The following is a 27,556-nucleotide window of genomic DNA, read 5'->3' as shown; positions in this document are numbered from 1 at the left end:
AGAGGTTAACGAAGTAAAGGGTAGGGTCTTTTATTATCGTCAAGGGTTGAATCACGAAGTTCGCAGTATCTATGTATGAGTGTATATGTGCGAAAGAAAAGGGCTATAAGTAAAGTCAAGGCGGAGGGACAAGAAAAGGTGAAGTTACTTTTATTTATGCCAACTTCTTATCATGACTTCAGAGTCTATCGACTTTGTACATCGATTGTTAAAAGAAAAGGGAGAAAAAGAATTTATACATATAACGATTTTAATACAAGGTTTTATACCAGCGTGTACTGAGAGTTGCACGTTACACAGGAAAAAAGAACGAGAGAAAGGGAAAGAGAGTGAGCTCAGTCTACATCTTAATTTCATACTCGATAAAGCTAATAATTCCGCATCGTTTCAATACCGATCGCATATCGTTCTCGCGACGGTCAATTAACGTTTAACCTTGACGAATATCGCCTTGCATATGTAGGTATTCAATCTAGCGCGTGCATGGCCAGAGAACATGCTATGGACTTGATTGAGCTATATGGATTTGTCGATAGAAAATTGGATACGTGATAAGTCTTTGGCATGGTTCGTGATAAATTGCTAATTAATCGTTATTTTAATCTCAATCTCATCAACACTACCGGAGAAATAATGATATCATATTACAAAACAAGAGTATATATGAATAATCGATTTTTTTAAACCTACAATAGAGTGACTTATAGTTTCATAAACCGACGTCGCGAATTTCTGTGTGCGTGTGTATGTGTGTGAAATATCAATAGAGAACAATTTTGAACATTAAGAATTTTGGGAAAAATACACACGTCATGAAAGCGATTAGTTATTATTAATTAAAGCAAATTATTTATAGTGTTTTTTACCAAATAAAATTGAGTTTAAATGGTGAATTTAAATTAAATTTAGTAAATTTAAATTTAAATTTAGTTTAAATGATGAATTTAATTAAATTAATTAATTTATTTAAATTTGGTGAATTTAAATTTAAATTTAGTTTAAATGGTGAATTTAAATTAAATAGCGAAAGTTGTGTCTTGCTTTACTTTCATGTTGCGTGCTAACGCACTTTCTATACATATATGCAATGCTAATTGATGCATCCGAGTCATTATATAAATGCGTTTCCATATACGCTCTCTTGTGAGAAATATAATGAGATATCACTATGTGAGAAACTTTGCGTGTGCAAGTATGTATTCACGGATGTTACTCAATGTGTGAAAAATGATGCGAGCAAGCTGCAAGCGGAATAAATTCAAATAGGTTTCGCTCGCAGTAAGATGAAACAATGGAGTCCTATTTCGTGATTTCTCTTGAATCTTCCGCGAATTTATCATCGTTTGTATTTACAATAAATTCACGTTTATTATAAGTCGTTGACTGTTCATAATAAATTAAAATTATTTTACAGAATAATAATAATCAAGTGCTACAGACATATCTATTCAAATATGAAAAATTTATGCTGTTCTTTATATTATCATAAAAAAAAACTGTTTTTAACAAACAGTTAAACTGATATATTTAATAATACGTCTTTTTCATATAAAAGACTCGTTGATTATAAGAACTTCCCGAGCAAGTACTGAATGGCAACATTTTTCTGGTGAAAGAAATTTGTACAACGCAAACATTCTTTCTTTTTCTTTGAAGAGAATATACCATATTGCAAAGAATATACTATTATTTCATAACACGCGATATGGTTTGCGAAATTGTTACACTTTTCATTTGCATATTTCATATACCTTATATTTCTTTAGTCACAGCATATTACGACTTTACTTCGCGTGACGCTACAAATTAATAAAAATGCAAATTTAAAACACATGCAAGGGCGCATGCATATATCTCCCATATATGAAATTATGTACAGTGATCGGCATAATAGCTTATTCATTTGATAGCGATGTATTTGATTAATTAGAACTGACTCGTATCGCATAAATTGTGAAATTGATATTCATTCGCAACTGCTGACTCACTTTAAATACATAAACACGCGAATAGTAAACAATCTTGATAGATAATTATTAGTCATGTAACAAATATTTGACTTATTTATTTAATAATTAATAAGTATTTTAATAAAACAAATAAGAGAGAGATTTATTTATTAGCTTTATCTAAAATCGAAATATACCTGCATAAAGCTTGTAAGGACATGCATTAATATTAAATTTTCCAATAAAATAAGCAACAAAATTATTGGCTGCTGAAAATATGTATGATATTTTTAACTTTTTTAATAAAAATAAAGGATATTTTGTCTTTAAAAAATAGTATAACGATAAATAAAAAAAAAATTATTCTAATTAGAAAATTACTGCTCATTATACTTAATGTGTAATAATTATAGTTAAATAATTATATAACATCATAGCAAAAAGACCATAATTATAACGACGAGATTAACTTCTGCAATTCCTTTGTTTGCGGGCGTGACGATTCGACCATTAACAATTATAATTATTCGACTGGACGAGAAGACAGACGTAGCATGCGACCGACGCGACGATTTCACGATGACGACTTGCATATTCTACGTCGACATTTTGCGGTGTGGTCGGCGGTTGCAGCCAATTTGCGTACCTCTATAAATACAGGTACCGGCGCTATGGCACGTTACTTGCGTCGGGAAATATTTCTAGGCGTTTGGGTATAGAGTTAGGTATACATAATGCATGAGTCGACGCGCATCTCTCTCGCCTACGAGAAAAGAGAGCCTTACTCTGGACCATCCTTCCGCGCGCGCATTGACTCTTCTTCGTTTTCTTTCGTCGCCGTTGCGGAACCCGCTAATTAAGGAGCGAGAGATATCCGATGTCGAATTCTCAAGGAGAGAACTATGATAAATCGTGTAAATATTTTCTAACCGGCGAAATACGGTAGAGTCTTTCGATCGCCGAGGTGGCCAGAAAGCCGCGGCGCAATCGTAGCTGTTTTTCGTCGATGATTAAGTATATCGATAATGATGCGAATAAGTATTCGCGTAATACGCCGGATGATTCTCAACTGCGTCGGACGCGCTGTATATACGAAGAAGATAAATTTCGAGAAGAAGGTAATGAGACTTCTTGCCTCCAGATTCGTCTTATAGGGATATTCTTCTTGCGATGATCAGCAGTCGTGTAGCCATCAACCGCGCAGAAAGTATTTTGAACGGTACCGCATGATGAATATGAATATGCGGCGTGTATTTATGTAAAATTTATCGGTTGCGTCTCGCTAATGTTTACGATATTATTAGAGTTTTATGAGTTCTGGCGATCGATTATTTACGATTCGATTAATAATATTAATGTTAAAATAGCAATTTGGATAATACATGAAAATTAATTAATTTTGTCTTTTTATATTTCAAGATCGAATTTATAATGTATTTCAATTACTGTTATATTGATCGTTACATATAATTTCAGAAGCAGTCTCTTCGTTATGTCGTACGTACAAATTTATATTCAAAACGCGCGGATAATTTTCATCTTTGGTGAAACCTAAGCGCGTATTATCATTTATACAACGAATAGCGTCTAAATTGTAAATAACTTTACCGCTTTTATTCCCTATCGAATAGAGTCCCATTGAAGGGAACAATCTAAAATAATGTCTTTCGTGTCGCGGCTTTGGCTCTTGCTACCCCAGGGTCACGGGGGCATCCTATCGCGTAAATCCGCGCACCAGGAATTTCTAGGGAAGCTACGTCGTGATGCATGCATATGCATGCGCGCCCACTGCGTATACGCCAACGCCGGTAGACATTGGTTAAAAGTAACTGCCAATTAGATGGAGTCACCGAGGGAGAAAACCTGAATATACTCGCTTAATTTACCAATGACTCACTTTTTGCGTCCCTTCTGCAATCGATAATTTTTGAAGCTAAGTTTTCCCCGGTCTGTTAATAGGGAAACATAACAGCTGACGATGTGAAAACATCATGTATAGAGTATGAAATATGATTGTGTCTCGAGGCTTCCGTTTTCGACAACACGCGTGGGTTCGACGCAGGAAAAAACGACAGATGCGTGAAAAGTTTCGACTTGTGGGCGGATTTTGGTACCGGCCGTGAACAAAACAAATAAGTAGAAGCATCTCTTGCGATTTTTTTTATTCCTCTAAAATAATTTTTAAATTTAAAATAATTTTAACAGAAAGCGATTTCCTTTTCAGGGAAATTTACAGAAAGTTTTTTTAGCTTTCAATTTCTTCCGTTTTTGAAGCATAAAATATCCGGAAAATGGTTAATTTAATGCGAGGGACGATTTTGCAATTTACTGCGACGATTTTAATGAGACGCGATACGCGTAATTGAACGCGTACTCGCGAAGCCGTGCAATTAGATAAGCAGGTGATTCGTGTATTCGGCCCTTGTGATCGCGGTTGCGAGAAACGGTTGATACGCTTGGATTCCCGACTCGCCAATTCCTCGTGTATCAGTTCGATGCAAGAGTCACCCCGTCGGCATACGTATGTACATATTTCACGATAATCATGCAGAAATCCGGTTCTTACGGTAATCGAATCGGATGTGACGGGAGTAGGTAAACCGATAGCAACGAGTTTTGCGGGTGCACAAGTGCATCGATTACGCGTGCTCTAATAAATAATTTATGAAAGTTATTCTCACGACAAAAGCGACAAGTCATATGATACTTCTACATCGATATTTATTTCTACTTTCACTTTTATATATATATAATTCATATCAATATAATAATCTTTTTATACACATATATACCAATTCTCTCCCTCTGCAATTTTTGTATGATTATTAATATTAATTATAATTGGGCGTTTAAAAGTCGCACATTGTTATTTTCGCGTTTGTCACAGATATATTTGACGTTTGAACGCGAACCAATTATTTTCGATCATAGAGACTTTTGTGGAATATTATTTTTTCTTGACTGCTAATCATCAACGAAATCGGCTCGAATTATAAATGTCGTCATAATTTATCAATTCTCCACGCCAACATTAAAAACAAAGTAATATCGGTAACAGCTGATCCCCATGAGTCTCATCGTTAAGTCCGACGCGCCCTCGGAAACCTTCGTCGCGATGGACGATAGCCCGCCGCTCCTGTACGGCCGGGCACGCACATGCGAGGCCTGCAGGTGCACGCGCGTATACATAGACAGATAACGACGTTCTTGAACGCAGATCGCGACGTAGATTTATCTGACGCGGAGGCCGCTGACGCTGTTCCCTCGCGCCACCAACTCCTCCCCTTTGATAATCGTGAAAGGAGGCCTCTTTCTCTCCTTCCCTTTCTGAATTCCGAATGTGGCGAGGCACGGGTAAAGGGAACAAGGGGGAGAGAGACAGAAGAAGAGTTAAAGCATAGCCATGGAAGAAGGAGATGAAAGATATTAAACAGAGCGATTTTTCGGATCGGAAAATTTAGAACTATATATTTTAGTAATGTGTAATTTTTAATTTCTAAGTTTATCAATATCTTACAAGTATTATCGATCTTATTATTAAGCATAATAATTTAAAAAATGGAAATCTAAAACTTTTTATAAATTTTTCTTCTATTTTATGTGCTCAAACAGTATTTTCTTCTTGATTTTTATCGTTTCTTAAATATTATAATCACAATCGTTTGTTTACTCATTCGTGTAATCTTAGAAAAAAAATAATTATAAAATTTTATTAATCCAGAATAACAAGGGGAAATTTAAGACATTTTGTTGAGCTCAGTATTTGCATTAGATTTTCCACATTTAACATCCTCGGGCATCGTTATAGAGATTCATGTATGTACACTTCTCCAAGTGTTTGTACAAGCGGCAGGTAATCGAAGCCATACGATACGCCACAATTTTCTTGAGGAAGGACGGATAGATTATGTGGCGGGTAACCAGTTGAAGCAATCATCTAACTGTTTAAGATATAGCGTTGATGGATCCGGTCAAATATGCTGGCCTCTCTGTCTGACAACGCATCTGTCGTTAATTCACTTAGCGATAAATAATTAATAGCTATATCCTCTAACTTTATATTTAATAGTATTAGTGAAATTCCATTAACGTGATTATAAATTGCATCACTTTAAAGAAAATCTTGTACTACGGAATCCTTATATATCCACGTATGCTGTTTTATTAAGATCTCTTGTGTGATTATACATATAATGAGTGAATCATACCGTCTACACCTAAATACGCATTGGTATTAAAACAGTATTTATAATCGGTATATATCATTGGACATTTATATTCATTCTCAACTCAATATTTTACAAACTTTTAACGACGTGATGGCATCCGTTCCCCTGAGCAGCGCAAATTTTTTAATTAAAAATAATAACTGTAGAGTATTAAAGCATGAATTAATCGCAACTGTCATGCGCGTTGAAAATCGACACATATATTCTCTCGTTGATACAGCGTGATTTCGAATCGCTATTCGCAGGGATTATATCGGCGCACTTTTCACCGTGCCATTAACCGCATGAAGAATTAATGTCTGCGCGGGAGAGGAAGAGAGAATAAATTTCCCTTTACATGGTAAAATAATTCCCGCAAAACGTGCTCGCCGCTATATTCCATAATTTAATGGCCGTAATTTATCGACAGTTGTATATTCCGCGAGCGATACTCGTGCCTAAGCAAAATATTACGTACGCCCCGTACTTGTTGGCCGCTACAGCGATATAAATGCTCGCGGATGGATGGCCTCGATCGCGGCGCGGTATAAGCAGGTAGATCGGTTAGCCGGTGAAAATTGCTCCGGTGCGGAACTAAAGGTAGTCATCGCACACACACAGGCAATCTCACTTTCGCGCACGCATAGACGATTCCAAAATCAGTGTATGCCGCATTAGCATACATAAAATGCCTCGCCACATAAGTATATCTTACGAATAATGTCTTAATCTTTGGAAACATTCGCTATACGAAGATATGAAGGGCCATTGTTTCGATCGGAAGTGTGCTCTTCATAAATACTATATGTTGAATAATATGCTGTATATAATATACTGGGTTGTAATATAATGGATAATAGAATGGATGTGCATGAATAGTATATATGGCTAATATTAAACTGTAAGTTTGTTTAAATTATTAAGCATTGTCTGGTTCCGTTAAACTTCACTTATTTTCCACGATGCAATAAATTATCAACACTTTTTTGCAAATCTAATGGCATTATGGGAAGCATTTGAAACTCGCGTGGGCTGGATGTGTGAGTTAAACCAATAGTTCTATTATTCATCACTTAAATCATTATCGAGCTGTTCTGTCTATTAAATTGCCGCCTATATTTCCTTTTAAACGCACATAAAAATGATAAAATTTTTTACCGGAAACAATTACGTCTGAAATGTAATGAATCATGTGTCTCTTTGTTAATATACATAAATATTTTAATTCATTTCTGATGAAACATTAATTTCGCATGTGTTTGGGATGTCTTTTCATGAAAAAAAAAAATAATAATAAAAAAAATATAACTTCATCAATTATTTCTTATCCGTATATATATATATATATATATATATATATATATATATATATATATATATATTGCAAAAGAATCAACAATAGAAATAAATGTCAAGTAGCATTATCTATATTTTTCCATTCGTCAGCCGAAAGCGGTAATCACATAGCAGCGTTCCGACCGTTAGAATGACGTTGTTTCACGCGGGTAACGATCCTCGAGATCTCATTTACAGTACAAATTAGTCGTAGGCCGGTCCTCCGTCCTTAATGGCCGGTCGGCACGCAAAGAAGTTAAGTTTAATGAAGACCGCGCGTTATCCGTGACGAACCATGCGCGCGCTCCGTTCGCAAGCAAGCAAGCAAACCAGTGTGCGAATATATATATATATATATATATGTGTGTGTGTGTGTGTGTGTGTGGTGGTGTGTGTGGTGGTGTGGTACTCGCGCGCGTATGCTCTCAGCGTATGGCGGCTGAATGCGACTTAAACGAAGATTTATGCCGCGACGCGTAAATATAAACAACAATATGCAATCCCCGGCGCATTGTCCCGCGTGGTGGACGCGTGAGAATCAACCAATGCGAACTAATAAGCCCGCCATCGTCTCACATTCGGGCGCATGTAACGTACACGCGGTAATCTCGGCGACGCGATCCCGACTCTGCGAACTATCGCATCCCACGAGACTAATCGACCTGGGTGTAACGAGCGACCGATTTTATTCCCGGCACTCCCCGATCCCTCCGGGAGAAGGCCGTTTTTTGCGTTTCGTCAGCGGAAATTTGTCTGTCGCTGCCTTAATATAACGGCTGTCACGCGCGTCGACGATGTGATCCATCCCGAGCTACTTTTGAAGTAGACGAACTTGTTTCTCGGATTACAACTCGTCCGCATGACATTTGTTACAATGCTTTCGGCAGGGAAATATGAGGAGGTAAACGATAGCCCAATATTTGAATATTTAGGATAATTACAGATGCATATTATTTTTTTTCTATTTGTGTGAATTATTTTATGTACAGATTGATTAAAATTGATGTAATTAAAGTTTATATACTGAAACCGATTCGTGACCATATAAGAAAGAAAGTGGAGACAATAATGTTCCCAAACGCGCTGAAAAGAATGAAAAATATGCTTGAACTTATATTTATATTATATTAAATACAATAAACAAATAAATACAATCATATTTAAAGACAAAGAGAATGGAATGTAATGATACAATGTGCGATTCCTTGATTTGCTACTCATTTTCGCAATAAATCACAAAATTTAATAAGATTGTGCGCAAAATGGATACTCGTCCGCCACATATTGTCGCCGCGAATAATATCCGTATGAATGATGCGATTAATTTTCACGGTGGATGGCTCTGGCGGTACTCGAAGAGCTCCGCCAATTTGGAATTTCCGCTTTTATGAGGTAACATGTATATACTTACGCTTATGTCCTCCATGCTGCAATTTCCGTGCATTAATTCCTGATTGGTACAATTTTCCATGGGCGAAAACATAGACAAAGAAGAAACGCACACTAAACGCGTACTGTCACTCGCGCTCTGCGCTCGTCCTTAACGCAGTATTCTTCTTCGGGTAAATCACACGTCCGCCTATCGACTCAACAACACCGGCTTCTTTCTTCCACGGAGAAATCATCACTCGAAAAAAATGGTCAATCTCGCTAGAGACATCGGTTATTAAACTTGGTTATTACCCGCGTCGTTTCTCTGAAGTTTGAATCACCAATGACACTCGTCGAAAGTCACACTACGTTGCACGTTATATCGATATATATATAGTATAGGAAGGAAACATGCATACGCGATGTTCACCGCAAGATCGCCGGCAGGGTCGTAGCCACCGCGACACGGCGACGGCCGCGGCAGCCAGGGTGGTCCACGAAGCGTGACATCCTCGTATCAGTCGTCGAAGTCTCCGAGCGCTTTCAGAACGGAAAATGACAGAGTCTCACCAGCAGGAAAATCACTTGCCCTCGAGTCAGATCGCACTTTGAAGATTTTTCTTTGATCTTGATCACTCACAGTTAATCGAAGATTTTGCGATTACAAGACGTTTACAATCACAAAGTGGGCAATTGTTTTGCAATTGACACTATGAAAAGTTGCTCGAAAAGTTGTACTCTGACGATGATCATAGATGATTCACTGTCGACTTTGTTATCGCGGACTGCACGGAACCAACCGTCTAAGAAAAAAGATGGGGACCACACACAGCCACCGAAGGTGTTCGGGGACCGTCACGGATGCCGTCGAAGAACCGACGATATGGGTGACCGCGACGAGAGAGACAGAGAGCCAAACGCTCACCGGCTCGGACTGAAACTCACTGAGTCGGCTGTTCTGGTGCCCGGCAGGCCTGCCCGCGCCGCATCGTGGTGAGGGATCATGAGGCAGACGGAGAGGGAGGAAAACAGGGTGGGAGGGAGAGAGAAAGAGAGAAAGCGAAAACGATGTGGTAGAGCGAGACGAGGGCGAAGCAGGGTTGGGGCCCTACTATCGTGGCCCCCTCCAATCGGCCCATCGGGTGCCCAGGGCTTCGACCATTATCTCTCTTAGGCAGTTCTGCCTTACGCGAGGGAATACGTGGGGCAAGGGCATCGGGGAGGGATTGGAGGGCTTTATTATATTTACGAGGCGTTATCGAAGCAATCCAACAATATTGATTCCGCGCCGCGAAGCGATCGTCCATTTCAAAGAACGCCCAGCCACGGACCCCCGCTCGGTTACGTTTATACGCTACCGGAGGGCTTACGGCGCCCTTATTCTTTCCACTCGTGCGTTCTCTCGACTCCAAGACTTTTTATTTTGTTCGCCTTTTGCTTTAATGCCCGCCGAATGCGATCGAATCGCCGCACGTTTTCCCCCGCGTGAATTACGCGGCGATCGTGGCCTCTCCGTTGCTGCCGATGCTTCTGTTGTTCCGCTGTTGGAGAAATACATATTAAGATGGGTTGGGGTGCTTCATAAATTTGACTAGTGATCTCGATCAGGATACAGGCAACTTAAGAAGGGATACAAGGATAATACATTAATTTCATTATGATTTTTGCTTAGTTTCACATGAAAGATTGCAAAGAAAAGAAAAAAAAAAAGAATTTCCTAATCGTGTTTTTTTAAATTTTTGCACGTGAAATATAATATACTTATTTATAAATTTAAAAAATTGATTTTTTTATAATGAAAATATGCGGAAAACTTTTTACGTTTTATTATTAAAACAATTGCTGTGTTGAAAAATGTAAAGAAATATTTATTAAAAAAAGACTCTGAATTAATGAACTGGTCATTTTAGATTTAATGCTTGATGATTTTTAATATTTAGATCTCATTTTTTCATTTTAGTAATATTTTTTTTTCATCAAATTTTTCTATTCTGTTCTAGTTATAACTACTATAATTAATTAAATGTAAGTATTATTTTATGAATATGTTATGTATGTGCATATATAAAAAGTAGGTAAATGTGTGAATCCTTGGCTTTATAATTTTATTTTTATCGTTATTTCGAGATTTGATCGTTTTATGACAATGCTTAAGTCTCAAATTCTACTTTGACCATGTAACGCTACGCATATATATTATCTCATTAAAAAGAAGAGTAAAGGAACCCATTTTTCGATTCGAACGAACCGCTTCATGTCATCGTAAACATTACGAAACAGTTTCGTCGATGTTTTCGCACTGTTACAAGCATGAGGTGTTACATCTTATTTTTACGATAACCATAAAAGATTGTTTCAGCTATTTATCACAGTATACATCGGACGTGTGTACACAATCACTGTAACATTTTGTCAAACGCAATTTGCATTTATAAGACTTTACAAAATAGAGCCAAAAAAAATTGTCATGAGAAGTGATTTAAAAACAACAGTTGCACATATATACACATATTATATAGAAATATAATTTAATAAAATAATTCATTGTATATAAAAATATAAAAATGGGTATAAGGAAGAAAATTAGAATTATGTAATTAATATACGTTATATCTTTTTTCTACGCGACTGTTTTTGCCCCTTAACTCATCACTTTGTATTCTTAATATAATCATTACACATTAATTTTCTTACAAATTGCTTGTAAAATTACATTTCGCGTTCCGATGACATAAGGACAAATGATATCACCACTGAAATAACGTATCAAGATCGTAAGAAGCGTAATGCTCGTCGGCACTAATCTTCCAAAGAAGAACTGTCCTGATTACCTTTTACACGGCTATTTGCGTGGTGGTAGTTGGATCATGTTAGCGACAAAATCTTGCCGTTGTTCCGCGCACGGATGTGTAGGTGGGACGATCGCATAACAGCTGATCGTCCTCGCTGATCGGAACGCTAACAACGGCAATGCAGGAAGCTGCGGACGTCCCTGCGGTGTCGTCCATTTGTATGAGTCTCGGAATTTCATCCGTATTCGATTTAAGCGCAGAGATAACGAAGCACCTTCTCTGTCTTTTCTCTCTCTCTCTCTCTCTCTCTCTCTATCTTTCATAAATCATATATAGAGGCTTGAACATCAAGTTTTCTTTCTTTCTCTCTTTCTCTTTTTTTTCTATTTATCGAGCAAGAAAGTACAAGAGTACCAGAGTAATGTAAAGCTGTTGGATCTTTCGAGTTGAATTCAAATATACAGTTATAACGTTTAGTACGCGCATGAATGGAGTGTAATGCACCTAAAGTATGTCCTTCTTGTAGCTGGATTGCCGAGGCCAGCTCTCTCGCCTGGTTTCGCGAGATGCAATTTGTGCTTGGCGTAGAGAAGAGAGATTCGAAGAGAGAAATCGCAAGCACCCTTCGCTTACGCTATTGATAGTGTAGGAAGTATAGATAAAAATAAAAAAGAGCTTTCTCTCTCTCTCTCTCTCTCTCTAATCTTTGTGAAAGTGTATGATGTACCTACGGAAGAGGCAGGGGGGAAGACTTGATGAACTTGCCTCGTGAATCACTTCACTTATAAAAATTGGCGCCCGATGCGTGAGAGAGATAACACTGGGGGAGGAGTTGTAACAACAGGTTTGCTCGTGTACGCACGTACGAGCCCCTCTCGAAAGTGAGAGAAAGGGCGAGCGAGGCGACTCCAACACGCTGAATCGCGAGAGAATGTTGCGGAGATGCAACGCTGTGGCGATGTCCGAAGTCGTATACGTGTATTGCGTACATTTACGTGTCCGATATATGCGCAAAATGTTATACATATATATACACACACATCATATATATCTGAACACAATACGACGTGCTCAGACTTGGCGCACGCAACCTACTACAACCGCATTGCTCAGTAATGTTCGAGTTCCGCAGGTTGTGCCGGCGTGATGCGAGGGTGGCATTTAATCTACGTTGTGTTAAGTTTATTGCGTATACATGCGTCTGTGCGCACTCATAACCGCGTACACTACGCGGCGCGCGATGGATGCGAGAAAAAAATGAGAAGAGCAAGAGAGAAAAAGAGATGTTTATGCGCGCGTATATATTTGCACCGTTGCTCAAAAATATGGGGAGGTTTGTAATGATTCATGAAGAAAAAACCAGTGACTGTTTCGCTCTGTGTCTTCCTCGCGAATATCATTGAGCAAGTGCAACAATTCTCCATGTAATATAAGATTAGTACGCTTTATTGTTTTACCTTTTCTTGATTAGGTGAGATAATTTTATTGTTTAACATGCATACTGTCACTTTAAAGTTTATAGTCATCGAGTTGTATATATATAGTTCAGATATTATAATACAAGTGGGTACAGTCACTATAAGTAGTTAAAATGTATCTTTAATTATAAAAGAAATATTTAATATTTTAAAAATATGAATCAATATATAAAAAAAGCGTGTTATAATTTAATTAGTCATAATAGAGTTTATATGTTGTTTTTATGTTTTGTTAATGTTATTGATTTTGTCGTTAAGTTTCATTATTTTCATTTTTTATTTTTATTAAGATTATTCTTTAATGTGACAAATTTTTCGACGAACCTGGAGCGCGCTTACATGATGCATGTGTGGCGCGCTTCTCACTGAACGCATAAATTAACGATCGATATTATCGGTTAAGATTAGTTGTTAATTAACATGCAAAGCCCACACATGGCGTTTCATCGATTCGCATTCAATTAGCGGAATGAATACCTCTCGGCAGCTTAAGTTACGGTAATACGACGATAGGGTTTGATGCCAACATGGTGAACTATAATCAATTACGCGATCGCAATTGTGAAATGTGCCTATTGTTCGAGATCTCTTCATTTCGCAATGATCTTATTTCTTTATGGAATTTTTTTTCTCGTTGAGGAAATAACTCTCTCAGTTGAATATAGAATAATTCGAGCAACATGATTCGTTTATTGCGAAAGATGAGTTGCAACATTTTGCATAAATCAAAAGATGCTTTACTAGAATCGAGACGAAGATAGGATACGCTTGTGACATAGTGCATACTTTAAATCATATATTTAACAATTATTTAGCTGAAAAAAATTAATAATCTAATATTAGGTTTATGTGAATTTTTTAAAAAGAAAACCAAAAAATCTGATTATGACATTTTGTGATTTTTACATTTTATTGAATTTATATATTTAGTTCCCATATAGATAAGTAAATATTGAATATTTCAAATATATAAAAAATCTTTTTTATTGAATATATTCTTTCTTAATTTTATTTGCTATATAATAATTTATTAACAATGTAATAATAAGGGAATAAATCTTTCAGGTTTAATTTTTTATATGATTGATAATAATTAGACATGATATTTTTGAATATAAATAGAAAAGATTGTGAACACGTTTCACGAAAGTAAATTTTTAAATTATCATCCTACAGATAATTGGAATTTTTGCCAACACTTTTTTCAGCGGCTATAATAAAAAAATCAGGATGCGGAAGGGAATGGCTGCTAGTTAACCATATCGATGCTTCTCTACTAACACCGACTCTATAAAATATATCCTAAGGCATTATACACTCGCATCGTTGCTACATAATGGGCGTGTCTGCGGTGCGAAGTCGCCGGACATGTTTAATAACCGTGTAAAACATTATATCTTTGTTGTCACAACGAATCGTTAGTACGCACCACACGAAAATCAAACGTCATGCGTCAACTGATACCTAACGTGGCACCATCATTAAACGCCTACGACAGAATATCTGTCACAGTTGCCGCATGGAGAAATTTACCTCGTGTCTTCTTAGATTTCCTAAGCATGAAATGAATCTCTGATGCATAGACAGCTTTGAGATAAAAGAAAACAAAACAAAGTTTGAAAGTATTGATTATAGAAATATATACATCATATGATATAAGATAATTTAAAAACACACACGTAAACAAACACTTTCGACACAAACTTGCTCTAACATAAAAATAATAATTAATTGGTTCATATTTTAATGTTTCACAAATTGAAATACTTTATTTTTTATATACAAAAAAATGGAGATTATATAAAAGAAACACTTAAGATTAAATTTGTTTTATATTAATTAAATGTTATTACAAAATCTTGTCATAAATGTCTAATAGTTATTAGCGTTTTTAACTATCAATCAAGAAATCAACTCTACTTTCCATAAATTTATCAATTTTGATATAATACATGATTAATGCTGGACTACTAAAATTAAGAAATTTAAAAAGTAGTTGATCAGTTTGGCTTCTGAGAGGCTTATTAATTATAAAATTATAAAAGCGTGAAAATCGTCTGCGATATTCTTATGTCTCGTATCCCAAGCTTTGGATTTCTTATGTCATTCTATCCTATCTAGTACTGGAGCCGAAGGTACAAAGAACAAGCAAACGCTGGCATATAAATACATTATAGCAATATAGATAATGTCAGTGACAATTCTAATCATTACGCAATCATAAGAGATGCTTTTCTTTCCACATCGCGGTACGAACGGATTACAACAGCGCTTGTTGCGACAATTAAACGGAATTTAGGAGTCCATTCTTATCCAAATGATTAGTCAATTTTGTAATATATACGCTATTAAATGTATCGGAATGTCGTAGGTGTCGATCGGCCGAGCAAGCGAAGCATGAACGTAATTATTATAGGCATACATCGACATACACGCGGTAAATGGGAACTTGATATTAAACGCGCAATCTAGTAGATCTCGCGTCACGTATTGCAACGTTTATTTACGTCGATATTGCGTTCATTATCGGCGGCACGTTGTTTTTCTGGTCCAGATCTCGTATTCGTAAACTGATTAGAAGCCCGATTAACGTCATAACCGGCAATTGAGACGTTGTGCGAAATTAACAACGACAAAATCAGGCAATCGTAATTGATCGTCGACGGTGGGATGTTACGATTCAATTCCTAGGGATTCGAGCACCGCACGCGTCATGTAAATTCATGAGAAAACTCACGGTTGGGTGATACCGCAAAGTACATACCATCGAGCGGATCGATCGTCCCGCGATGATTAATCGCACTTGCGACGATAATTATAACATATGTGCGAATGATTACTACCTTAAGTAACCATATATTACTCCTTATCCTGCAATAAGTCATTGCTGGCCGGTAATGGTCGCAATACTTTATCGTCGACGCTATATTCCCTCCTCGCAAAGACGCGTGGTCGAAGGTCCCGACTTCGGGACCGATACTGGCTTTAATTAGTCTGCCGTGATATTGCGCGAATGTAAAAAGAGAAGGGAAAAAGAGGAGGAAAAATCCACTTGGAGTGGTTTCGAGCGTAGATTCTTTAACGCGAATTTTATTCGCGCACGCAAGAAAAGGTTGTGCGGTTCTTTCGTTACGTTAACATCACGAGTATTCATCGGGCAACGTTTATGCCCGCAAAGTGTTTAATTGTGAGTGATATGTCGCGGCTATAAACAGGAAAATAATCAACGAGAAATCGCGGCGGAACATTGCTAGTAAATTATTATTGTCTACGGACACAGTTGAGGTTTTTGTACAGTCGACGGTAGACACGAACGAGAGCGATGGAAAAAGGGAGGTAACGGGGCAGAGCAGCGGAGAAGAAGAAGCGTATCGACTTAGGGACTCTCCTTAGATGTGTATTAGGTTACTGGGTTAGTTTTTAGCACATCTCCCTGGATCTCGTTTCTTGTCCCGTCCAATTAAAATTGTGTGCACCTGCCGTGGAAAATCACTTAAGTTCCGACTATACACAATTTAAGTTTTAATTCTTAGCTTTTGCTTTGAATATTTAAATATCCTGCTTGAAAAAATGATGTCGAAATTTTACATACACACATATAAATCTAATATATTAATATAATTTTTTTATATCGAAAATGATATTATTGTAAGCATATAATTTTAAAATACGATAGAAAATAGAAATTTGATTTTTTTTGTAAAGAGATTTTATTTTATTCATCAGTTTTTTTCTAGCGCAAGATGATAGAAAATGTAATGTTTGCAAATAAATATTGCAAGCAATAAGCTTCTTTTATTAGCCTTGTAATAACTGTAACATGCGATATCTAGTTTCTAATTATCATTTCATAATTACAAATGATTGTAACAAAATTATATGGCGGTAATATAACGATGAAAGCACCGTACATCTTAATCGTAAACTATATGATGCGTTTGCTAAACGTACTGCTGGGAGAAATCAAGACGAGAGTCACCAGCAATAACACACGCATGTTTCTTTTCTTTGATTATAATTTGATAACGTTGTATATAGATTTTGCACGTACGACGCATCTGATAACAAAGATTAAATGCATCGATTTAAGAGACCAAATAAATGACTCATCGTATTATCAGTAATATGATGTTATCTCGAAATAACAGAGGTGTTAAGCGGCCGAATATGATAAATGATAAATCTTACGAGATCGAAGTCGGGACGATTTGTTACATTAATCGATCCGTATTAATCACCGACTCGTATTTTATTTCACTTTCATCGTCTCATCGATAATTCTGCAGAATTCCGCGAAGTAAACGTAAGAACGTGAAAGCGGTAAAACGCGTTATTCTTGCTAATGATTTGCTCCAGATCTAGGAAACCTACCGCGGAGAACAGTATAATACAGTGACGTATCTAGTGTAATAAAATATTAAAAATAGATATTCGAATGATGGATTATTTTGTTTTAATAATATTTAAAATTATTAGACGCTCTTTCAATATTATGTATGTGCGTTATATAATTTAAAATATAAAAGAGAGATAAGTCTTCTTTTTTTTTAATCATTCATATTTTTTTTTCTAATATTTCATCATGAAAATTAAAATTATATGAGCAATATCAATTGTAGATTGTTTTTAATAGAGAATAATTAATTCAAACAAAGCAAATTTAACTGAAAATGTCAGAATTACTACCGTTGTTTGACATTAATGGAAATATTTATTTTTTTATTAAACATTTCTATTTCTTGTTTCTATCCCGCACGATATATTTTATTATTCAACTTTGCAAGACATTGTCAAACTTATGACATAAGACACATGTATTACTTCGAGTGGACATAAGAGCAGCAAGGCAAATGGATAATCGCTTAACACTTTCGCCGAGCATGCTTCGAACCGATGTACGGCACTGTGTTTGGGTCGAACACATCGAAAAACCTTGGGGTGATAAAGAGGGAACGAGAGAGGGACGCTCGGCGAGCATGAAAGTCACGCGACCGCGGCGCCGAGACCTCTTTTTGCTGATTCTGGCGGCACGAGAACGCCGCGAAGAGATTTACTTGATCGTACGTATGTTCGTAGGAACGAAGAGGTGGGCAGACGGGGTATCAGGTGAGAGGTCAGGTGGAAGAAGCAGGTCACGAGAAAGAGAGAGAGAGAGACAACGCGAGTGACGGAATAAGAAATCCGAAATACTGAATTTACACGTGTATTTGCTGGTGGCGCGCTAACGTGCATATATACACGGAATATTTATGCTAATCCACGAGCAGGGTGGTCTTTTTCATTTCTTTTTTATGCTGTTCTCTGTTACGGAGCTATGTCTCCTGGCGTCGTTTTTTTTGTACGCTTTCCGTAGTCTGCTTTCCCCGCGATGTTCTCGTATTCTCCCTTTCTGTACTTTTGCGATATCGGCGATAGCATTACTCGCGTCAGCAGTCGTGGTTTCAAATGATCTGTTTATCGTTGACGGGAGCGAGAAGAATGCGCAAACATAAAAGATAGCAAGTCCCGCTTTGAATGTATTTTTTATATGACAGTAGCAGGTATAGAATGCAGGATTAATTTATTTGAAATACTCTCTATCTTTCTTTTGAGGAAGATAATTCTAAAAAGATGTAATTTTCTTACTTTTTGATAGCATACGTGTTAGAAATGATTGCATTGAGTGCGGTTACAATACTCTATAAATTTTCTTAGAAGATGAGCGAAAGTTGAAAAATAATATATTGCTTTCCTAATTATATTGAAATTCTTAATTATTATATTCTTAATTAATACTTACTTATAATTAATATAGCTTGCAGATGTATTCTCTTATATATATAATATATGTTGCCTCTGTCTCTGTTCGGGGAAGACATAATCACACGCGGCTTAAAGAAGACATTGAGCCTACTCGATAATAAAAAAAAATTTCATCGTGTGATTATCTTACACGGTAGCAAACTCTTTACGATTTAATCGCGTCGTTAATAATAACTCTCTTGTTGCACTCTTTTTTGCGAGTGAAAAGCCGCTAATTATTGGATGCAAGTATCGCGCTGCGTAATTGCGATGGCCTTGCAAAATAATTGCAGATATATCGAATACACGTGTCGTCCATCCCTCAACTCGCGTCTGTCCGTTCTCTCGTATTGCATAAAATGATAGCATTATTCGCGGATCTCGATATACCGCGTTACGCACCTACTCGTCTTTCTCTATATTTTACACACACGGTCGATTAATGTATAGCGATGCGTGGACCGGTTCTACGCAAAAAAAGATTCCAGCTTCTAGTATAATTATTACCGAGTAGCCTGATACGATTGCGCTGATAAATGACAGATGCGATGTAATGGTCAGTGCCGCGTAATGAGATTAGTCTATGCATCGCAACCGGCCCAATTCTCAGTTAATGTCAAACTCTAATAAAACATCGCGGCGTTCGATATCACTGAATAGCTGGTCTTCATTAATCTTGTCTTAGCTACTTTCGATTTTCCTTAGAGTATATTTGCGTTTCATATATATATATTTTTTTTTCAAAATATAATTCAATAAGCAGTATGTTTAATAAATAATTGATTTTGCTGCGAGAAATCATATACAATGTATCAAAGAGCAAATTCAGCGTCATAACTATAGCGTGGAAAAAATAATCGTGTTTCTTGGAGACTAATAGAACGATATACAAATTCACGCTTTTTCCACTCGGGCTTTGCCGCATAAATAACTTCAGGTTTCTCTATTTTTTAACTTATTTTCTTAAAAAAAAAATATTGAATTTTTTCGTTTTCTTCACTCTATTTTTACTTCAGTTCGATGCTTGTAATATGTGATGCCCAACGCAATGGTAAACGGCTCATGTAGGTATTTATCTGGACAAGTTGAACGGTACAGGTGGTAACTTATCTATCCGATGTAATGACTCTATCTCGAGCTGAACGTTCCTCTTGACGATCTCGCCACAAAGAACCAGTGGTGCCACGGTAATAGCCCATGACTATATGGTTGACCGCGACTATCATATGCTCAGGAAAGATCAAGAGACCCCCCGACCCTTCTCTGCCATGTATTATTTCGCACGTACGACCAACGTTAAGACGATATACGTCGACTGCTCTCTCATATACGTTGCGGCTTTCAGTGAATTGCCATGCGCCTTCTGATTTACCAGAAGTAACTATTTCTTAGCGTTTACTTCGTTATCTTTGCGGTATCGTTTAATATCCACTTATAGCAAAATAATATCATACTACGTTTCGCTTTATAAAACACTCAAATTTGTATTAACGGAAATTTCGTTAACGAAAGCAAAAATCATCATTATATTTATTGTTTTTTAATATTAGCATTTTTTATTAACGATATTTAATTAATTATATTTTATTATTTTTTACGAATGATATTTAACTATATTTATTTTTTTTTTTTTGGATACGCGAATATTTTAGATTGAGCAGTAAAGTTGTACTGTCATAATAATCATGATAATCTAGTTACTCGCACAAGCTTCCTTGGTATTGCGGTAATTAATGGCGGTGACGAGTTAATTGGACACTTGTTTTCGTCGCGTGACGAGTCTCGGAGGAGGAGAGATTCCTTCAAACTATGCTGTCTGCAAGGAAAAAAAAAGATCATCAAACACACGCTAACACGCTGACGCTATTTAAAGTCTTCGTTGCACATTGAATGATATCAGGACGCTGCTTATGTATACAGGATTATTAAAGATGCGGAACGCGCGATGAGCAAGAATATCATAATATATGATCTGTAACGAAGAAACTGAATGCGCTTGTACAATAATAAAATTATATTGCATACCGATCGCGTGCTTTTTTAACGCGTCGTATAAGAGCGTGAATGTGTGTGTGCGCGATGTAGAATGCGGAAAATTACGCTGCTTCCAAAGTACAGAGTCCCACCAGGCAATAAAATGCACGATCGATACGACAAGTTCTCTTTTCTTTTCTCGAAAGGAGAGACATGCACGGCACGTTTCTCACTTGATACTAAGCGAGGAGAAAAGGACAAGTGTAAAAGAGAAAATAGATGCACATTTTGTGTCCTTTCTTTGTCTTTCATCGACTAACTTGCATCCGCCTACGATCGACACTCTTATCTTTGACTTCATCTCGATGATAATAGATAATGATTTTTATTTAGCATCTTTGCGTTTCAAAATATTTTAATCTCTATGATGATGAGTATGATCGTATTATATTAGTGATACGAAATAAATGTTGCGTAAAAAAAAATGAAAAATTTTTATTTAAAAGTTTTTAAAAAAAATGTATCTTATCTATTTCCGCCTGGTTGGACTCATAAAATAGAAACGTATTTCTCATTATGTCTTGCTGTGTAAACCGTTGGCATTAGATTGACCGACATTATATGCATAAACGAGTTATAGAGAAGAAAAAGGACGAGAAAACCAGACGAACTGTAGCAATCGTCGCTCGCGCTTGTGAAGGACATTCTCGAGTGTTTCGAAGAGATGATCGAATGTGTAGTTTGCTAAGAATAGACCGGAAAGTATCTCTTTCAACGCTCTTTGAATAACGACGATTGTGACACAAGTACAGTTACAAAGAAATTCAGAGTCCATGAATCAATTACATAAACTTGCAGCAGCTTCATGCGCTTGTACAAAGCATTGAGAGCTTTATTCCAATAATCAATAATATCTTACATAAATAGATATACATATTATTCGATTAATCGGCAATAAAAATTTTATATAGACCCTGATTAATAAGATTATTCGCGATTCCGTCACAAAATGATAATTAAACTTCTCTCTTTCGGCTACATAATTTGCTCCTATCTACGAATACGCTTCTCTTCAAGGACTGCCAGTTTCGAAATATATATCAGCACATTGATGCACTGGAAAATATGCTCTTTACGATCAGTCTTCAAGAAAACGCGAGCCTTGATGAAGACTTAAGTTTTAAGAAAGTCATATCATTAAAGTAGAGCAAATCACATCGTGTGTCCACTTTCCTATTACCGTCGAAGAGTAAGGAAAAGAAAAGAAAAAAATAACAGTGGAATAATGTCTCTATTCTCACTTGAGCCGCCACATTCTCGAGCTCGTTCCACCTGATAATTATACGTTACGGGAGCGTACTGAGCCCTTCCATTAGGCCGTGGAATCACCTGCTTTCACGTCGACCGATGAAAAACTCTTCAACATGTACATATCCGAAGACGTTCCACAACCGTGAATTAACGTTCGATTTCTCACATAAGGAACTGCGTCATTTTTCATGCGCTCAGACTCATTGTTATCGAATTGTTTTTCTGTTTTCTTTGTCAATCATATTGGAACGGTAATAAGCATAACAACCGAAGAAAAAAAGATAATATTATTTATTTTGATTAAATTTTTTATTTTATACAAAAATTAATAATGCTAACCAAACATAATTATTTTATTTTATTTAAAAATTATTTTATATCAACATATATAAATAATTTTTAACGTAAAATTGTAGAGAAATATTACACAAGATTTATTACGTAAGATTTTGATAATGGTGATATCGAATATTTTCAATTTTTTTAATTATGATTCTTTTCAAAACGTGATTCATGCTTTTTTTTTTAAGGATTTGCAAAATTTTCGCTTTTTTGCAATCAAAATTTGTTTCATCCCTTTTTTGCTTTTAATCTTCTGGTCTTTTTTATTTTTCTAGAATCATTTATAACATTTTTGACAACTATTTCCTTATTTCGTTGTCATGAAATATATTTTAAATAATAATCGAGTTTTTGCGCAGGAAATATGGCATGTATGGCGATAAAAATCATATCTCAATTATAAAATTAATATATGACTCGTAAAAGCGATTCCGCTATATCTCCTTTTTTGTTCTCGTTCTCTTCTTATTTCCTTATGCCGTTTCCTCGCGCCGCTCGTATTCTCTTTCCATTACATGCATTCCATTGACGGGAGTATATAATCCAATTAGCCATGTGTTCGGTATACTGCTGCAATTCCTTGCCGATAAATCTATCATTTAAATAGAAACGATCCATGTTCGTTGCTCCATGCATAAAATGCGATAGCGATGTTTTCTGACGTAATCCAAGAAAATATGCATTTTTATAGTTCAATTACTGGAAAGAACGTGATAAAGACGCAAACATCGGGGAGAGAAAATGTAATAAATAAATTTGCAGCGTTTCGTTATATGTATATAAAAATCGAACCATCGTGTTTCGCGCGTAGGTTCTCGACAACGCGTCAACGGGAAGACGTATGGATCCTCTCGTGCAAGGTGCCAGTCTGGAGAACATCGTCAAGTATGTGTTGAGACACACGAGACTCACGGATGCGCGCGCGCGATACCTGGTCGTCGAGGTTCTTAAGGCCGGGATTGCTCTAGGTAGAATCAAAAGGACTCCGCACTCCACTTATGTACTCGCGTCCTCCAAGACCGCGATTGCCCCCAGAATCACGGAGCCCAAGTTTCGCGATAACAGCAGCTGCAGCTCGTTCTCGGAGTAATCATCAATAATAATTTAAATCATTGCATGAATAAAGGCATTGTTTTTTAATATAATTTTTATATTTTAATAATAGTATCCAATCATCTATGATTAATGCTAATCAGCATTAATAATCATGTAACGCGATATGTTATATCGATATATTTCTCTGTTGCAATAATGTATTTCATCCTGGAATTAACATTAATGTCAAATATTGTACAAACAACCATGAAACATATTTATCATCAGATTGTTTATTTCTATTTAAATGTTAGTAGTAATATATATATATATATATATATATATATATATATATATATATATATATCTCTCTTGCATATCAATATTATACTAAATATATAACAATTTTTATATTATTTTAAAACAAACTTTATACATAACAACATGCTATACATATTATATGTAAAGACATTTATATTTACATATGAAAAAAATTAAAGACAGAAGAAAATTTTCTAAATATTGAAAAATGACAGCAGTCTCATTAGTCTCGTTGCATTGGCGATTTTAATTGATATTACATCTGATTCAAAATATCAAGTTTTTTTCAGAAAAACCGATCCTTCCAATCTTTTCTTTTTATCTTAGCTTGTTGAGTCTTGATAGTAAGTGTTGCACGAGTATCTCATCCGTATCGAAGAAGCGAAATGTATTTGCCGGCTAAGGATCTTTTTCGCGTCAGCGAATAAACGATGTGGATGGTTTAACGACGGCAGAGAATCGTACCGCGCAGTACCATCGAGTTCTTACGGACTTGTTCCCCTCGAGATGAATATTCTTTCAGCGTCGGTTTTTCGATCGCGGAAAGGCCTCACGGCGATCCCCGCTTCGATGATCGGTTCGTTTTAATTGCGAGTTTAAAAGTTATGAATTTATGCTTCGTCGCGTAAGATATAATTGGTTGTCCAATTAATATACCAATAAAAAACTCTCGGCTACACGTGGCCCTTCTCTCCCGCCGTCCCACTCGTTCACCGCGTGCGTCGTCAGCGGGGGTCCCGAACTACCGAAAATCCTTCCAGCCCCATCCCGAGAGCAAAAAAATCGCGAGTTCGACTACCAGCAGAATAATTAATATCCCAGCGAGCCTATGTCTCATGACTAAGTCGAAATGTCAAAGATAGTTTTTTAATTTACTATGATGTCTAGTTCTAATTCTGGAAGTGTTATAAATGTAAATCAGAGACAAAAATGTTTAGTTATGCAAAATAACTATATAAATTAAGAAGAATCTGATAAATATCTGCCGACAGTTATTTTCTCTTTGCTACGTTACTGATATAGAGAATCTTTAAGATCATGTCCCTTTACTTTATTTCGCCGTGCTACCGGTACCACTTTCTGTTCTTTGTAATGTAACGTACATAAGCGAGCCACGCTATTTCTTATGGTGGCGTATACACGCCGAGATGAATCCACCTCCGCTTCCTTTTCTCCTTATTTTGCTCACCGTTCGTTTGTCCCTCTTCCTCTCGTTCTATTTTCCTCTCTTCGTTTCTCTCGAAGTGCCGCAGGTGTCGTGCATTGTCCGCCGTCGCGGCCTCTAAATCTCGTCCCTGACGTTCACCGGCGTAGTTGCGCCGAGCCGAGTACTTTCAAGATACATATGGTTGTTGGGAACTTACACGCTCCTTGTCCTCGTCTCATTGCGAAGAAGGGAAATTTGATAAACATCTTTCGAGGTTTTAGGTGCGTTTCATAAATTTGATTGCCACCGGAACATCTCCTCTCATATTGTTCCCACGGCGCTTTGAAGAACCTCGGCTCCGCGAATTGCGTCCGAGAAATGCGAGATGTGACAGCTTAGTCACGAGGTGACATCCGCAGATATCTCTATAAACTGACGACGGATTGATTGGAAAATTGTAGGATCGATTATTTTAACGATATGATTACTAGCAAAGATTACATTGAAAAAAATAGTTATCTTAAAATATTACAATATATTCATTATATTTTTTTCAATTATATTGTCTTTCTCACAGTAAAGATCTTTCAGTTGTATAAAAAATCAGTTTCTTTTTATCATAAACCAAATTTTTTAGAAGTAATAATAACCTTAGTCATCAAGAAAACAAGATAATATTATGAGATAATTACTATGTTTTTTGAACCATAAAATTAGACATTTAATTTTATGGGTTAAATCTATTATGTCTACAATTTTATTTTTATGTGCATTCCAATGACGTAAATACAAATTATATAGCTTCTTCATGCACTTTCATAATTTTATTTTATTTTTTTTTCGAATCATCAAAGTCAGAGTCATATATTTCGATGCGTGAAATTTTCATTTTATTTCTTTTGTGCTCTTATCTTCTCCTTCACATTTCTCACGATTATTCGAAATTTACATAAAATGTGCGTACCGTTGGCTGCAATATTTGCAATTGCGACACTATATGCGCACGTGCATTTGTAGAACTGCTAAATTCCGCATACACTTTCATGTTAGAAACTCTCGTTTGGAGTACACACACATACATCTAATCTTTTTAAATACGAGCCTACCTTCTCGAGAAGTCGAGAGCTCTCCGAAGCATCCTGTCCTTGGTATCCTGCGGGTTGCATGAAGATATATGTATATGTGATGTGCACATATACACTATGCACTTGTAAGGCAAAGAAAGCAGGAAAAGAATGAAAATGGTGCATATAAGTGCGTCGATTGTGCGTATAAATTTATGCCACAGTCGCGCTAAATGTCCGCTGCGGTGCACACATTTATTCCGTCTCTCGCCATTGCTTCCTTCCCGGCGATCTTAGAGAATGCACAAATTCGCTTAGCATATAACGTATGCTATATATTTGTTACTATAACAAAATGATTTGAATTCCTCGTATCGATGCGAAATCGAAGTTTCTCGCCCCTCGAAATTTGCCGAGCGCTCATTCAATGTAGAGTAGGCTGCCATCTCGGAATGTCCGCTTTCCCAATCGCACGTTGGAGTTACTGATTGCCGTTACAGCGCGGACTTTCATTGTGGCAATCTCTGGAACGTGGGATATCGAATCTCGAAGACAACCGTCTTTTGCAACGGCATTATATATTTCTCAATCAGATCGGCCGCATAAGCCGAGAGCTAATTATAATTAATACGGCGATCCATGTTTTTCTCAGTTCTCTCTCAGTGTTCTTTCGTAATAGCGCGATGTAGCTACTATGTATTGCTAACGCGTTGGATTTTATCGTCTTTTCGAAAACATGAAAGAATCAACGAGAATCCGGCGGATTTCTCTGTCGTCTATCATTCAATGTCTTGCATGATCATGATAGCATTCGATCATATAAATACGTTTGCATTTTGTTTGCTAGCCAATTCTCAGACGGTTTATACTTGTAATTCATCTCTTCCGCGTGGTTGATGAAATTTTGCCAATTTTTGCGCGCGTTAAATCTCGCAAAAAATAGAGGAATGTGTTCGGAATGCGAGGATCGCACTTGCCGCGATTTAACTTTCATGACCATGCACCATATACATTGGTAGATGCAACGCGGATGCACGCCGTGAAAGAGATGTAGATAAATAAGGTGTGAAGTCGGCGAGCAGAGACTCTGTCGGTCCGCTTTACTAAGGGGCACTCTTCTCGTCTCCGCGCTTCTGCTTCCTCGGACTCACGATCAGGTGTTTCTCTTGGACTGAAAATTCTCGCTACATTGCCCTGCGCCGCTTATACAACCTAATTGGGTCTCTCTCGTCGCGGGCTAACTACTTTTAAGATACAAAACGGATGTTTAATTCAAATTGATTCCCGGTAAGCCGATCCTCCCGATCGTATATTACATCCATGTAGCCTTGATCGTCAAAAATTACAGCGTTCATGATTTGTCTTTCCAACACGACGATGATTCAAGGTTGGTCCGTTAGGAATGCCGAATTACAGGCACAATCACAAAGATCATCGATCGATTACAC

At 36.8% G+C, this 27,556-nt stretch overlaps 2 protein-coding genes across 3 annotated transcripts in view; one reads left to right on the top strand and one right to left on the bottom strand.

The window, feature by feature from the left end:
• The window catches only part of LOC126849492 (uncharacterized), a 65,910-nt gene extending 56,134 nt beyond the window's left edge, over positions 1 to 9,776 (bottom strand). For both annotated transcript variants that reach the window (XM_050591386.1, XM_050591387.1), the window contains exon 1: positions 8,904 to 9,776. In XM_050591386.1, coding sequence (XP_050447343.1) covers positions 8,904 to 8,975 — 72 coding nt within the window. In that variant the 5' untranslated portion in view covers positions 8,976 to 9,776. The remainder of the gene's footprint in view (positions 1 to 8,903) is intronic.
• LOC126849507 (uncharacterized) overlaps positions 1 to 23,661 on the top strand; it is an 88,390-nt gene extending 64,729 nt beyond the window's left edge. Inside the window, exon 3 of the mRNA XM_050591409.1 lies at positions 23,353 to 23,661. Within this exon, the coding sequence (XP_050447366.1) occupies positions 23,353 to 23,631 (279 nt within the window). The 3' untranslated portion in view covers positions 23,632 to 23,661. The remainder of the gene's footprint in view (positions 1 to 23,352) is intronic.
• The last annotated feature ends 3,895 nt before the right edge of the window (positions 23,662 to 27,556 follow it).

This window comes from Cataglyphis hispanica, chromosome 5 (assembly GCF_021464435.1).
Source record: "Cataglyphis hispanica isolate Lineage 1 chromosome 5, ULB_Chis1_1.0, whole genome shotgun sequence".
Lineage (NCBI taxonomy): Eukaryota > Metazoa > Arthropoda > Insecta > Hymenoptera > Formicidae > Cataglyphis > Cataglyphis hispanica.
This window is presented reverse-complemented; position numbering and strand designations above follow the sequence as displayed.